This window comes from Pimephales promelas, chromosome 25, assembly GCF_988280905.1.
Source record: "Pimephales promelas chromosome 25, fPimPro1.hap1.1, whole genome shotgun sequence".
Classification (NCBI taxonomy): Eukaryota; Metazoa; Chordata; class Actinopteri; order Cypriniformes; family Leuciscidae; genus Pimephales; species Pimephales promelas.
This window is the reverse complement of record NC_142793.1, coordinates 9,346,896-9,362,125: the sequence shown is the minus strand read 5'-3', so window position 1 is coordinate 9,362,125 and position 15,230 is coordinate 9,346,896. Positions and strand designations below refer to the sequence as shown.

At 38.9% G+C, this 15,230-nt stretch overlaps 2 protein-coding genes across 3 annotated transcripts in view; one reads left to right on the top strand and one right to left on the bottom strand.

Annotated features, from left to right (window-relative positions):
* Positions 1-15,230, top strand: part of b4galnt4a (beta-1,4-N-acetyl-galactosaminyltransferase 4a) — a 284,111-nt gene that overhangs the window by 73,954 nt on the left and 194,927 nt on the right. The gene's annotated exons all lie outside the window — the stretch shown is intronic.
* LOC120489694 (uncharacterized) lies at positions 11,407-13,660 on the bottom strand. Its single transcript, XM_089127951.1, has 2 exons — positions 13,468-13,660; positions 11,407-12,613 (listed from the first exon to the last, which is right to left on the bottom strand). The coding sequence occupies exon 2, from the start codon at positions 12,456-12,458 to the stop codon at positions 12,090-12,092; it is 369 nt and encodes a 122-aa protein (XP_088984077.1). The 5' UTR covers positions 12,459-12,613; positions 13,468-13,660; the 3' UTR covers positions 11,407-12,089.

The following is a 15,230-nucleotide window of genomic DNA, read 5'->3' as shown; positions in this document are numbered from 1 at the left end:
CTTTTAAAAGATGATGTAAGCAGGTCATCAAAAAAACAAAACAAAAAAAAAACAGATATAATCAGAAAATTGGATTTGGGCATCAAGACCTGCAGTGTAAATGCAGCATTGGAGTGCCGAGTTTAGCTCCAACACTTGCTTGCAAGATTCTAGCAATTATAAATACCTTGATTATCTGGTTCGGGTGTGTTTAATTAGGGTTGGAGCTAAACTCTGCTTGACATTTGACACCCCAAACTAAATCCTCAGATTATGGGTTACCTAATAGTTGGGACTTAAAGGAGCTGTATGCAAGATTGTGGCCAAAACTGGTACTGCAATCACTTTCAAATTAGGGTGCATCCCCGCCTTCCCCCATGACTCGAGGTTGCCAGATATGCTGTTCCAGCAGGAACACAGGCTGCTACAAGAAATTTCCAATTGCAAGTGACAAGTCCTACACAGTGAGTTTTTTTTTTTTTGTTAATTATTTATTTCGGACTTCGTAACAGAGTAACAATTCATATCGAGTTTTTTGGGGTTTCGCAACGTTAGAATTTTTTTTATCTGATTCCGACACGTTTGTATCTGCAGCTGTGGTAACTACAGAAGAGCTGGCAACCCGAATGCTGCAACACTACTGACTCTGTGATTGGTAGATCGGTGGAGGGTGACGCATCAGAACAAAACACAACATGACAACATCAACATCAGTCGAGGGCTGCGACTTCACTTTTTAATTGACAATTTCCTGGCCGGACTACTGTTGTCAGTGATATAAGTAATTGAAATGAACATAATTTCTTAATATCTAGTGACATATCAGGGAAATGTATGATTAATTGAAATAAATTTCAATTATTGGGCATGACAAGATCACATAATTTACTATACTTATGTTACTATACCATACTATATGTTACTATATTTTTTTTAAATATAAACTTTGGAAAGGACTTCCACAGAAGCTAAGCAACTATCCTAATGGATTGCTTTCTCTGGCTAATATAGATCTCCTTCGACACTGTCCATCTGGACCAAAGAGCACCTTCCTCAAGGGCACAAGGAAGATGGTTGATTCTTTTCCCTCTAGGGTTTGTGTCCAGAGACTAATCATTTAATGTCACCCCACACAAAACTGTTAGAATGTCACTACTGTACAACCAAATCACAATCACTCATTTCTCCCAGTTTTTCATGTCCTTGTGCAACATGTCTGTTCCACTTAAAGGTTTCTGCTTTTTGCATTACATGGACAAATCATTGGTTTCGTTGAGAGAATTTTAGGTGATTTCCTAAAATGGAAGCTGATTCGCATTTTTTTTTTTTTTGATTCGCCCACTCAAAGCTTTTTGCAGTGAATATTTTGGGCTTGACTTTTAAAACTTGTTGGCATAAAGATAAAGCTCTTCAGCCTTGCTTATGCTTTACGGGCAATGGGGTGGCCTGCCACACCATCTGTCGTCCTGGCATTGACGGATGTTTCCAGCTCCAGCCCTCCCAATAAATAAAGTTATGCTTTTAGGTTGCCCTTTGCTGTAAGCAGGCAGCCTTCCTCAAGCACATTGCTGTAAAAGTAGTTAGTCAATCATCGTCAGTGGCGGTTAAAGGCGACCATGCAGTCAATATAGTTTTGGCTGGCACAGATGAAGTGTTAAATCAATATCTGAGCCTGTCTGCTGTGAGGTCAATAAGGCTCATATGGGGCCAAGAGACACCTCTTAATGAGCTTTACATATATACCAATAGGTCTTACTAATTGCCTAAATGGTATTTTTAATAGCTGTGCTGTGGGAAAGAGGATAATAAGGTCATGGGGGTTCAATAGGCTTTGTTTAAATGTAATTGTTTCAATTGTGAGATAACACTGTCACAAAGCAGGCATATATACCACATTATGAAACACTGAGGGTGCAATTTTGGCTCAGTTATAACACGCATTGAGAAAAGAGGATTTTAGTTGTTGTTGTTGATAGAGATTTAAAGCGAAAGTTCAGCCAAAAATGAAAATTCTGTCGGTATTTACTCACCCTCTTGTTGTTCCAACCCCGTAACACCTTCGTTCATTTCCGGAACACATATTGATATTTTTGATGAAATCTGAGAGCTGGATCACTCCTCCATAGGCTTCTTAAGGGATTGAAACTTGTTTCCCGAAAAGTTATTTAAGACATTGTTAAAATAGTCCAAGTGACCACGGTGGCTCAATCCTCAATTTATCAAGCGACGAGAATACTTTTTGTTGACGAATTTATTCAACTATTAATTTCCTTCTCTGTGGGCCTCGAGTGAGTTCACTAGTGCAACAGCGTAAGCTTCTGTTGTTGTACGTCACACGCATCACACACATGACCAGCGTCGGCTAATAGTGAGCCTACGAGTGACGTAGCTCTACGCTATTACACTACGTTAACTGACAAGAGGCCCACAGAGAAGGAAATTAATAGTTGAAATAAAGTCGTTTTTTTGTTTGTTTTGGCGCTCAAAATGTATTCTCGTCGCTTGATAAAGTTTAGATTGAGCCACTGTAGTCACTTGGACTATTTTAACAATGTCTTTAATAACTTTTCGGGGCCGGCAAGTTTCAATCCCTTAGAAGCCTATGGACAAGTATGGAGGAGTGATCCAGCTCTCAGATTTCATCAAAAATATCTTAATTTGTTACGGGGTTTAATGGGGTTGGAACAACATGAGTAAATACTGACAGAATTTTACTTTTTAGGTGAACTATCCCTTTAAAGTGATGTCTTATATAATTTGAAATGGACTTGGAAAAGGGTAATAAAAAGTATAGAGGTATAAGGTATTAACAACCTAGTCTAATTGTAAAAATGTGCTGCTACACATATATTTCTACAAGAGTCCAAAAATGTACCTAATCTTACAATTCACTGCAGTTTCCAGCTCAAATTAAAGGCACATAATGTAAGTTTCGCCGCTAGAGGTTGCTTTTTAAAAACAATAGCAAAGGCGTAGCTTGATGATGGCGCCTTGATTGAGCGTGGAATCATGGGAGTTGTCGTCTTCATTTCCACGGCTGATGGAAAGCAGTCCGATGGGACTGTGATATGAATTAGGGCAGAGTTGAGAGCTTGGACAGTTTACATATAATTATGTTTAATTGCCGCAGTTGTCCACTAGTGCCGCTCTTTGTGTTTTGCTTAACGTTTAACATCTGAGTTCCTTCTTTCCTGAACTTGAACTTTGTTACAGTTATGTTTAATCACTTAAATTCACATTATTGTATTCAAATAAAACAACCGCAAGTGCTTAATTACTACTCATACAGGCCACTATATTTGACGAATTAAAATCGAGTAATGCTGCGCTGTTTCACATAAAACAATCATACCAAATACAGTAAGTTGAGTGTGTTGAAAGTTTTTATCGTTATGGTGCCTTCACACCGGACGTGAATAGCAAGTCAGGTGCGAGTGATTTCAATGTTAAGTCAATGCAAAGGCACGTTACGTGCGGAAAATATTTCTGCGGCGTGAATGAGGTGTAGAGTGTTGCAGACGCGAATACACCTCATTCGCACGAACTTGGCACGAATAGAGCGTCTGGCACGTTAAGTGGTACAAATGATTTAGTTAGTGCTATTTGTGCATTCACGCATTTGACTTGTTGCTAAATAGCATGCAGTTCATTTTAAAATATGGCATAGTGAAGAAAATGCTGTGTTACAGTCACTACAAATGAAGCTCTTTCTGATTTTGCTGTTAGCAACTTGACAAAATAGTGTTGTCTCTGAGTCATGATACAAACGCATTACAATAAGACTAACCGTGTTTAACTATATAACAATGATTAGTTTAGATGTAATTTTATATATAGTTATGTTTATTTAATATAATTTTAAAAAGAAGCATAAACACAACGAGGGGTGTCTGTTTTATCTGTTTTTGTGACTAACGTTTCTTTATTATAACCATGGAGTATAAAATTCAATATAAATGTAACAGGGACAACGAATGTAATATTATATCTGTTACTCTACCGAGATTTCAGCCTAGATTCGGCTCTGGGAGGATTTAAAGCAAAAGGTGGACCAAATTAGGGATGCACCGATACCACTTTTTTGGAAAACGAGTACGAGTACGAGTACTTGCATTTCAGTACTCGCCGATACCGAGTACTTAATGAAAAAAAAAATTAAAAATACATGATTTAAATATTTTATATTTAGGTGCTTGATTAAATTACTTGGGTAACACTTTATTTCGATAGTCCACTTTACTAACTATAAGTAACTTTTCAACTACATGTCAACTAACTGTCATTAGAGTATTAGTAGACTAGAGTATTAGTACGATCAGCTTAATATCTGATAACACTTTATTTATTTGGTCCCCCAACAGCCATTCAACTGACTATAAGTAACTTGGCAACTACAAGTAAACTTATTCTCCTAACCCAAAGCCATTCACTTTGAAACAGTTCCACACCAGTGATGCACGGGTTGATCCAAAATGAGCGGGTGCCTGCGGTCACCCGCGGTTACGGGTCATCCAAAAATATTTTTAATGATATTCGGGTCCTGGTCGGTCAGGTCGTTTGGAAAAAGATGCCAATTAAACCTTTGTATTTATATAGTACTAGATACAATTTTCTATGAAATATATAGGCCTACACTTTATTGGCTGAATAACTGCCACGAAGATGACACACAAGCTCAGTCTAAATAGTTCTCAGTTCTGTACTGGTGTGACCCGAGAACCGCTGTACCTCTGCGTTCGGTAGTACGCGGATGCGCAGTATCAGCTGCTCGTGCTCATCACTTCTCTCAGCTGTGGCAACAACATGTCTCAGTTCAGTGAACTGTTGGAGTTACTGGAGTAAAATATAATTCGGGATATTGGTTTATTTCGACTCGGAGGGACTGTCAGGCATGTCTGAAAGTGAGTAACTTTAGTAACTTGTGGATAAGCACTGACACAAGACGTGAACTGTTGCGAACGATTCAGTTCGATTTAGTGTACTGGTTCGACCGGTTCATTAAAAAGAACCGGTTCAAAAGAACGATTCGTTCACGAACCGGCCATGTCTATGATCACTAGTCTGCAGAGAGATGGAGGCGGCAAGAGAAAAGTTGAAGACTGGGGAGTGGAAGCTCCGCAAATACACAAATAGAAAGAGTAAGTGTGGGAGACATTTACCGAAATAATGAAAGATGATGACCAAAGTGCTGCCTTTGTTATATGTAGGCTACGTCTTCTTGCGATGCTGTGTTGTTACACGTCTATGGCCCAATGACGCTACGATGAGCATGTACTACTTTTAAAAAATACGGTCAGGAAGCGGGTCGGGTACAATATTTTCTTACTTTTTTTGCGGTCCGAGTCGCGGGCGGGTAGTTGAAAACATTGGTAGTGTGCGGGTTGTTTATACATTGTACCGCGCATCACTGTTCCACACGGCTGACATGTCTCCCCCTCTCCCTGCTCTGAGCTGCAGCCGGAGCCTGGGGGTGGGCACTCGGCGCCTGTGATTAACCCATTTCTCAGAACATGCTATCGGTCCCCGGTATCGGGGGACTTTTAACGAGTACGAGTACTTTAGAAAATGTGGTATCGAGGCCGATACCAGATACCGGTATCGGTGCATCCCTAGACCAAATCAACTTTTAGTAATTAACAGCCGGCAATTTTATTTACAATTATTCACATTCAATGTATTTAAACAATGTTCTCACAAACCAGAAATTGAATGTAAATACCCCCAAAAATGAAATAAAATGAAACAAAATAAAACAGTCTCAGTCTCTTCTGGATCCTTTGTGTGATGTGCTCAAATGTCCATGTGTTAAGTGCCAATGGTCATGTGTGTGTAAAGAGCTTCAATGTATTTGTGTAAAGGCCTTTTGTGTTGCTACCCGGGTAGTATGTATGTGCTTAGCTCTCTTGTGTGCATCCGTGATGGACCACGACGATTCTTTGAGTGGGAGGTCAGGGTCTGGCTCGCCGTTCACACAGAAGATCACTCAAATCGAATCAGCATTCAAAAAAAACAATCTGCATAAAACAATGCCGTCACATTAAACATTTTTTCTCAATATAAACAATTTTTACACCGACATGCTCTAATAGCTGCACAAAATGTCCGTTATTACCAGTGTTAATTCAACACGTGACAATATAAGTGCAAATAAACAACTTAAACACATAAAAGTATTCCAATATGCACTATATCTCTTAAATATTTCGTCAGTTGTACAACATTTCTCTTATCATTTGCAGCATTAATAACACTTGAAGAAAATGAAATAGTTTAACTAAACAGTTAACGTTAAACCAGCATTATGCACAGACAGATTTGACTCTGTATTAATTTTACCATATAAACATACAAAAAATACATTCTAAACCATAATATATAACTCTGACTGGCTTTAAGACGCATATAAAGAAAAAATAATATCAATTTGAAAGAAGATGCATTTCAAAACTCACCAGAGTTCGTGTAAAAGAAAAAACCAGTCACCAAAGCTTCGACTGGTTGTTTTCCTCAGCAACTGGACAAATTAACAACTTTGACTAATTTACTCTTTATAGAAGAATTAGAACATTGAACTGCATAACAGTTGAGAATTAGATCGTCTTTTTACAGCTACACGCTGACCTCGTGCGTACATAGTCAGCAGGCTTCTTCATCTGATTTTCAACATACGCTGACTTTCAACATACCACAGCGTTAATCGCCCTCTAGAGGTTAAGGATAGTACTGCATCTAAAATACAGGAGTTCCTTTGTGGTTTACAAATCAAAAGCAGGTACAAATACTTTATGAATAAATAAAGAAAAAAAATGTATAACTGTACAATTCAGAGGGGTTACATAAATTCTCGGTATTGCATCGGACTCTACGATCGGCGGAAGTTATCGAGCATACTTAATCCTTCACCGGAAATACCGCTGTGCATAGAGCCCATTAACACAAGTGGACAGCAATCAGCAATCAATGATAAGAGGGAACATATAGGGTCCTTCTCATTTCTTATTTGTGCATCCTCGTTTCCTTTTCTTTCCTCCCTTTCCTTGCGTCTCAGCTCCACCCCCTGTAGGACGCGAGGGAAGGAAGCGAGGAAAGGAAAGGAGGACAGAGGAATCGAATAAAAGCTTTTTTATATCCATTGGAATACTTGATCACTCGAGCGTCACTCCACAGTGTCATGAGCAGCGCTAAAAGGATCTGCCCTTATGTTGTTGAAGTTTGGTTATTTAATAAATTCATAATAAATAATAATAAAGATAGACTATACTGTTGAAATATCTGAGATGTGTGGTTTATATAAACTGCAAAGGTAAAGTATAAATTAAAATGATTGTGAACGATGTGGAGGGGGAGGAGAATTGATACGTGCGTCACGTTTAGTCAATAAAACAGTTCCGCGTAGGATGCACCTGTGTATCCTCGCTTATGACTCCTCAGGAAGCCTCCTCACTCCTCGATCCTCGACTCCTCACGGTGCAATTAGAGAATTGAGATGTCCTTCAAGATGGCTGAGCTCGATCGGTTTCCGGGTCATAGGAGGGAGGACGGAGGAGCGAGGAGATGAGGAGGGATATTGAGAAGCACCCATAGACTCAGCAGTCTTACCTCGATCCATTGCCAGTTTGCAGCATCCCTCCTCCACCCCTTCTCCACACTCCTAGTTCTCCACACTCCTCTTTCTAAAAATCACTTACACACGGGGGGAGTACTCTGGGTTCGGGCAGAATTCCGAGCTTGGAGCCCTTCCTCCGGACAGCACGCCAAATACACATTGAATCTTACTCACTCAAAATTATATGTAAGTGTGAACTCTTGAAAGTACTATGGTGACGGATCTATCTCAGCATCTTTTTCAATCTTGTACACAAACCCACATGCCACAGGGCAGAAACAGATTTGTCCACTGCACTCTAGTAGTACATCTAGGAATAACAGATTAATTCTAGAGAAATGATTTGAGAAGATTGGAGTGCTTAAACCAATGACAGCGAACCAATGACCCCCTCTTTCTCGTTCATTCTTTTGCTCTGCTTCTGAGGTGCCCTATATTCCTTTATCCCCTCTCTTTATACTGAATCTCCAATTTATCAGCAAAAATGAGGGATTGGGAGATGTCACTGGCTCTGATTGACCCCTTACTGGGGGTTATTTCAAAGGTCACATAATGCATTGGACACCCAGGCTGATCGGCTCCTCGTTCTTCATTCCATGCTCCATAAACCCTGCAGCTAATGGGCTGAAGCCAGAGAAGGACAGCACAGGTTGGCCAGGAGGTTCCTGGGGGACAGAGCAGGCAGCTCTCATGTCAAACGATGCTGTGTATGAAAGCTTGGTGGCTTGCAGGAACCCCAGAGAGCCCTATTCCTCTAATTCATGAGCAGAATGAGAACGGGATTGAGGCGCTGAAACCAATTTACTTTAGGGCCCTGGTGGGTGGATCCTCATGGGCTCTGGCTTCTCTGAAGAGGTTCTCAGGCTTAGACAGAGGACAAGGTCAATGATTAAGGCTCAAGCTCTGGTGATGACTCTGTCAGAGATGTGAAGAGTCTTTACAAGAGCTTATTTTTAGCTAATGTGCCATAACTGAAATGTTCAGGATAGTTACACTGTCTTTCCAAGTATTTGTACAGGTACAATACTCTTTGAAAGCTTGTGGTAGGAAAGTAAAAAAAACAAGTTTTAAGTTCAAAATCTTAAGCAAAGGTTAGGTAAGGTTTTTGAAAGAAGTATATTTTGCTCAGTGCTTTTATTTAATAATAATAATAAAAAATATAGCTGCGGGCAGCGATGTCGGGCCCAAGCCGGTGGCACCGCAACCCCGGTTCCTTTAGTTACCTAAAGGCAGTGCCGGGGTGGCGGTGCCGCAGGCTTCGGCCCTTTTATGATTAAATGATTAAATGTTAAAATGGCTTGCCATACTCTATCTGTCGTTTCGACTAGTCACAATTATTTTACAGATATCTTAAATAATAATACAAACTATCCAAAATGTAATTATGACTAGTCAGAAAGACGTTGTTGATATGTACAATGTTAATTCCGGATAGGCAAACTTAGCTTTTAAATGTTAAAAGGGCTTGCCATACAGGGATGTAGGCTCAGACAGAGGCTCACCATATTCAAACCAAAATATCTGACTTCCTCTTGGTCCGAGCTATTGACTATGAATTGGAAAGTTGTCCAGCTTGAGGAGTACAATGTATATACCGATTTTTGTAACTGTAGATAAAACTAAAAACCCCACTTTTGTCAAAAGGTGGTGCTATTTAGTCCCTGCACCACACCCGTTTCTGAAACTTTGCACATGTCTACTGGCCAATAAATGTGATGTGTCTGTTGAGTTTCATGCAATTTCAAGCATGCTAAGAGTCTCAAAAGCATCCTAAAAGAATTTTAAAGTTTAATGTGTTGTCACGGCAACAGTATCAAAGATATCAAGAATCCATTCACAGGGCTTTATCTGGCGTGTGTCAACTTGACAACATTTTTTTTTTTAAATATATATTTTAAAATGGAATTTATTCCTGTGATGCAAAGCTGCATTTTCAGAGCCTGATGAAATCTGTATTGTTTAAAACTGCAAAATATGCTCGATGTTACAATCACTACCCTTGCCGTCTAGAATAAAAGAGAACATCCGAATCGAGTGAAGGGATTTGTTGAAACTGTTGTTCCTAATTATTGTGATACAACGTTTAAGGACGAAAAGACACTAATTTCAGGTGAAGGATTATCTTCTTTCATCTGAGACGGTGTTATGATCTATGATCTTATTATTTTTATTGTATTAGGCTTAACATTATTGCTGAATACTGTTGATATGCTATATTTTTAATATAAAACTCTTTCAACAAACGACGATGTCTCCTAATGTCTTCAATTGTCGCGTATAGCGAGCTGCAGCGGACACATTTATAAACGACTTTACTTGGACCCATTGTGCAAGCTGTCTTTTTAAAACCATGTGGTTTATATACATGTTGCTGCTGATTAGGCTGACATTTTTGACACACCCACCAAACAAGAGAAACCATCTCAAACCCTGTCGCAGACTAGCCTGGGATTCCCCATGCTGCCTTGCCGCAGCGCGATTTTATTGAACACCATGAACCAAATTTTCCCCTGAGATAGGGAACCAATCACAGAATGGGGAGGGAGCAGCAAGACGATGATGACGTATATGCGACACACCGAAGCAGTTTGTTTATATCTATGGATCCATCTTGGCAGCGGACGTGAAGTTACCTTTTGATACAGCCTAATGTTTGACATTAAACACATCGACTCAACTGATTTGCTGAGGGGGGATTTAAAGCTGTTCCCTTTTACTGGTGATTCACTTTGTTTACTTCTACTTCATATAACGTTAGCCTTTTTTGTTGATCACATATTTTATCATTTCATGCGTTTTAACGAGATGGTCCGCACTGCAGAACATGAAATCCATGGGGAGGAGTTGGATCTAGATCCAACTCCTCCCACCTTACATATACCTAAACCTACCCAGCTCCACCCCTCGGATCTGGATCCGGCTCCGCCCTCTAGATCTCGTGTACTGCAATGAGGTGTTACGGGTTTTAACAGCTAGATCGTGTTACTATGGATGCAGTTGTTCACCCCCGTAATATAATCATTTTTAAATTAATATTTTGTGTCAAATTATTGATTTATTTGGTGGGTAGCCATGTTATAAGTGGGAAAATGTATTCATGGGTTTCAGTCACGTGACTTTTTTGTTGCGGCCGCCATCTTTAGGACCTTTGCGTAGCTTCTCCTGATCGGAAAGATGTCGCACACTAAAATAGCACAGCACACCTCATTACAGATGAAAAGGTATTTAAATAAAATTGATAAGGTTTAGATCCGTGTTTACTTTCAAACGAACTGCTGACTTGTAAAAAATTTGACGTTCGCTGACATACTACCTCGTCCACAATCCCTATCCATTCACCGGAAGGCATTTAAAAGCACTGAAGCCTACCGCTACTTCACCTCAGGTTGGGTTAATGATCCCGGAATCTATCATCTGGAGATGAAGAAAATGTTCTTGATAACAGGAAGGGTAAGTGGCACTCTTTTACTTGCTGGACATAAAAGTATTGTTGAAATAAATTGACCGTTCGCAAAAACCCGCCCCCCGCCATGTCCGATAAGCTCATTTATTTTTAGCACTCACAATATTTTAAAACATCTTTACTGAAAATGCATATGTACATTACATTTTAGAGTGTCAAAGTTATGAATTTCAGAAATGTAGACAAATCACTGTCTATTAATTTAAGGCAGAAACATTGAGCACAGCACATTCAGCCATATGTTTAACTAAGGTTACTGGTGTAAATATAGATAGCTGTCTAGAATGACGTTATACGTGTTCCAATTGTAAAAAATGTTTTATCAAGCTAATCTGTAATTTGCTAATTTTACTTTTATTTACATTTTCAGGTGAAGCATTCACAAAGCCTCAGTTTAACACCAACATACCACTGGATAACAGTACAGGAAGATGGGACAGTTCTCAGATATTTTGAAGAATGTCATCAACCAAACAGTAAACTGGAACCATTGACTTCCATAGTAGGAAAAAAAATTACCATGGAAGTCAATGGTTCCAGTTTGGTTACTGACATTCTTCAAAATATCTTCCTTTGTGTTCTCCTGTAGAAAGAAATGCATGCAGGTTTGAAACAACTTGAGGGTGAGAATGATGACAGAATTTTCATTTTAAAGTGAACTATTCCTTTAATGAAGTTCATATCTTCATTTAGTGTTAGTTTTCAATCAGTAGTTTAAAATGCCTTTTTCAATAACATTCGGTTAAGTTACTATTTGTGAGCCGGGCACAGGGTTTCTGGTAGGAATAAATATTTGCACAGTAGAAATGCAGTTTGAATCTACAACCTAATTACCCATGTGGTTTATAATGTATATGGGATTTTTTATGAATGATTTGATTATTACGAATGATTAACAATAAACAGAATGAGAACAGAATTTTACTGTCACCTTTTTTTATTGCAAATATAAAACAGACTTCAGTTCATATAGTTATGTGTTACACTGGGAACACAATGTTACGTAGTCTCTATTCTGAGGGCACAACAGATGGGCAAATGTTACACAAAGGGAGTCAGCCCAGGTCCCCCCTTTAGGAATCCCGACAAGAAGGTGAAGACGACCATCATCTTGGAATAGGATGGAAGTCCAGTTAAGTCCTGGACCATCTCATCATTGTCTTTGAACACCTCCTGCGGGAAAGATAACTTGCTTACCCTGTCCCTAAGTTGATAGACCTCTGCCCTCAGTCTGGTACACTCTTCTGTCAGTTTCTTCACAGTTTCTCGACAGGCTTCATCGGAGCATGCTACACTGCTCTCAGTATGGATAGGGTCTTTACAGTAGCTGTGTTCCCCACTCTGCCCGCTCTCAGGAAAGCTGTCACTGTGGTCCATCTCATTGCCAGTATATTTACCATGGGGTAACATTGACACATCACTGGTACAACTTCTCTTCCTCTTGACAGCTTGTGTTTGCTCAAATTTCTTGTAGCAATTGGTTTTTCTTTGTCGTTGCTCAGGTGACAGGTAGGCAAACAGATTTGGCACATAATCGGGGTTCAGAGGATTATCACTTTTCTTGCCTGCAGTGGTATAATGAGACACCAATTAACATTACCAACTCAGAATTAGTGATTACACTTTTATGATAACTGCATGCTATTAATCATTAGTTAAGCATGAGTAAACAGTTAATACATAATTTTTTAAGCATTAATAGACAATAAATAGTTTATAAATACAGCTATAAATGCTTTTTACTTGATTTATAAACATATCTAGGCTATAATGTGTTTAATAATAGTATTTTCATTTTTTGTTAATGATCAATTTATCATTTCTAAATAAAGTATAGCATTATTTACAAACCAGTTATTTAAGAGTATTCAGTGATTCATAAGATCACAAAGTTTAAGTAAATGGAGTAAATTCAGGTAGATTTTATGAACAAACTAAGTATTACTGTTTGTCTCAATATAAGATGTATGAATGTGAATTTAAATACTTTTAAGTAATCTTAGACAACTCCATTGAAAACTCTTAAATAACTGGTTTATAAATAATGCAATATTTCATTTAGAAATGATAAATTGGTCATTAATAAAGTAATCAAGAATAAAGCATTTATAGCTGTATTTATAAATTGCTTTTTTATAACTATTAATGACTATTAATGCTTTATATGTGATGGAATATCCATTTACTAAAGCCTTAGTAAAGTTTTACCGAATTAGTTAGTCTAAAAGTGGATAAATTAACGTTAACATAACGTTGATACACAGATGACGATCAAGTTATTTTGTTAGAAAATGTAAGCCAGTTACACATTACCTAATTGAATTTATCTGCAAAGGCTGATTGGTAAGGAACAGGTGCTAATGTTACAACAGTTCACGTTGGCAAACCATGTTGCAAACGATTAGCTTACATTCCTTACCTGAAATAAAGTGCTGACTGCAGAGTCTGGAGTGTTCTTTAGGTGTCCAGTTATCCCTCTTGATAGCAGAAATCCATTTCTTACAACGTTCAGGGTTTTTGGGAATGTTATTAAATTTTAGTTTATCATTTCTTTGTGATTTGCTGTTGTCACAGCTTACAGCACTGCAGATAGACGGCACGTTAGCAATCGCGATTCGGTCCTACAAATGGCGGCCGCGCCACTGTGTGACGTCACATGAAATCCATGAATAGCGAGGCGGTTGTTAAGCGAATACAACCCCTTCAGGCTGATTCAAGACCCCTCCGCTTTGCGTTTGAGTACGCGGGGTTGTATTTGCTATAACAACCGTCTCACTACACATTATCGCTTACTTTTATTTATTTATTTCTATGAGGGCTGACATAGAAAATAAGGACTGTCAAGTGTGTTTAAACAGTGTGGTACAGCAACCAAACCAGTAGCACGACCATTTTTGCAGCGCCGAAAGCAGACCTTTCACTACTGATGTAATGACGCAATGACGTGCGCTCGCTAGCCTGTTTTATTTACGTGTTCTCCGAATGCTAAAGAGGAGCCTCGTCTAGCCTCTGCAGGAAATGACTTGGAAGGACCCTTTCTGCCAAGGAAGTATCATTGACATTGAGAAACACGTTTAGTGTATACATAAATCTCCTAAATCTCTGACCCATCGTCGTCTTCATGGGCATCGTTTCTATATTGCATGACATTTGGAGGTAATAAATCCTTATCTTGAGCAAAATAAGCAAGCTGACATTCACAACCGGTGCCTTTTATTTAGAATACATACAAATGGAATTTACGTCTTTTAGTTTTTCGAAAGATTTGAAGTACCGTGTTTGAAGAGTGCGCATGTGCGAACGTGCTCTACTATGTAAGAACGAGCCAAATATTGAGTCTGGTAATAAAGCAAAACAACTGAGAACAATTAGAAATATAGCTGCAAGCAGCCATTACCGGGGCCAAGCGCAAGAAGCGGCAACATATGCCAAAATGGCAAGGAGTGGCAGACCAACTGCAGCAAGGAGCATTTAAGGGCATTTTGAGAGAACTTTGGGCAAATGGCTAAGAAAATCACATAAACATTAACTTATATGATTTAATGGATTATCACTTTCGAACAATAGGTGGCGCAGTTACGAAATAGATGTGATGTGGTCAGAGTGAGGTGACAATGACACATACAAAGTTTGGTGTCAAAATGTGAAGGCATTGCAGAGATAAAGCCTAAATAGTCATTTTGGCAGCATGCCTCAAATTTGATGCTGTGGTATACGAAAACGGTTTTGTCTATCGTCACGCAATCCATAACTTTTATTCGGCACCGTCTGGAGATGATATGATTCAATTTTCGTGAAAATCGGACAAACGGTCTAGGAGGAGTTCGAAAAAGAAGGTTTTTCAAAGAAATAAAGATGGCGGACAGGAAGTTTGGCTGATTATGCAAAACCATATATCTATGTTTTCAGCATAACCGAAGGAATCTATTAAGATCAGTTTCATTGCAATAGGCAAATTTATTCAAAAGTTATTAGCGTTCTCAGAAATTAATTATAACTTTTGACCAACAGGTGGCGCTGTCTCAAAATCTTTTGAGTACCTTCAGGGCATGCTGCTTATGGCACACACTGAGTTTCGTAATGTTAGACCAAAGCATTTGTTTAGTATAGCATTGTATTTCACAAAACTGTATTGAAGTCAATGGGAATTTCACGTTTTGTTCTATTATAGCGCAACCAAGA

Bases quoted from the DNA above. Each gene is read 5' to 3' on its own strand.
- LOC120489694 (XM_089127951.1), bottom strand. From the start codon at position 12,458: ATGTTACCCCATGGTAAATATACTGGCAATGAGATGGACCACAGTGAC.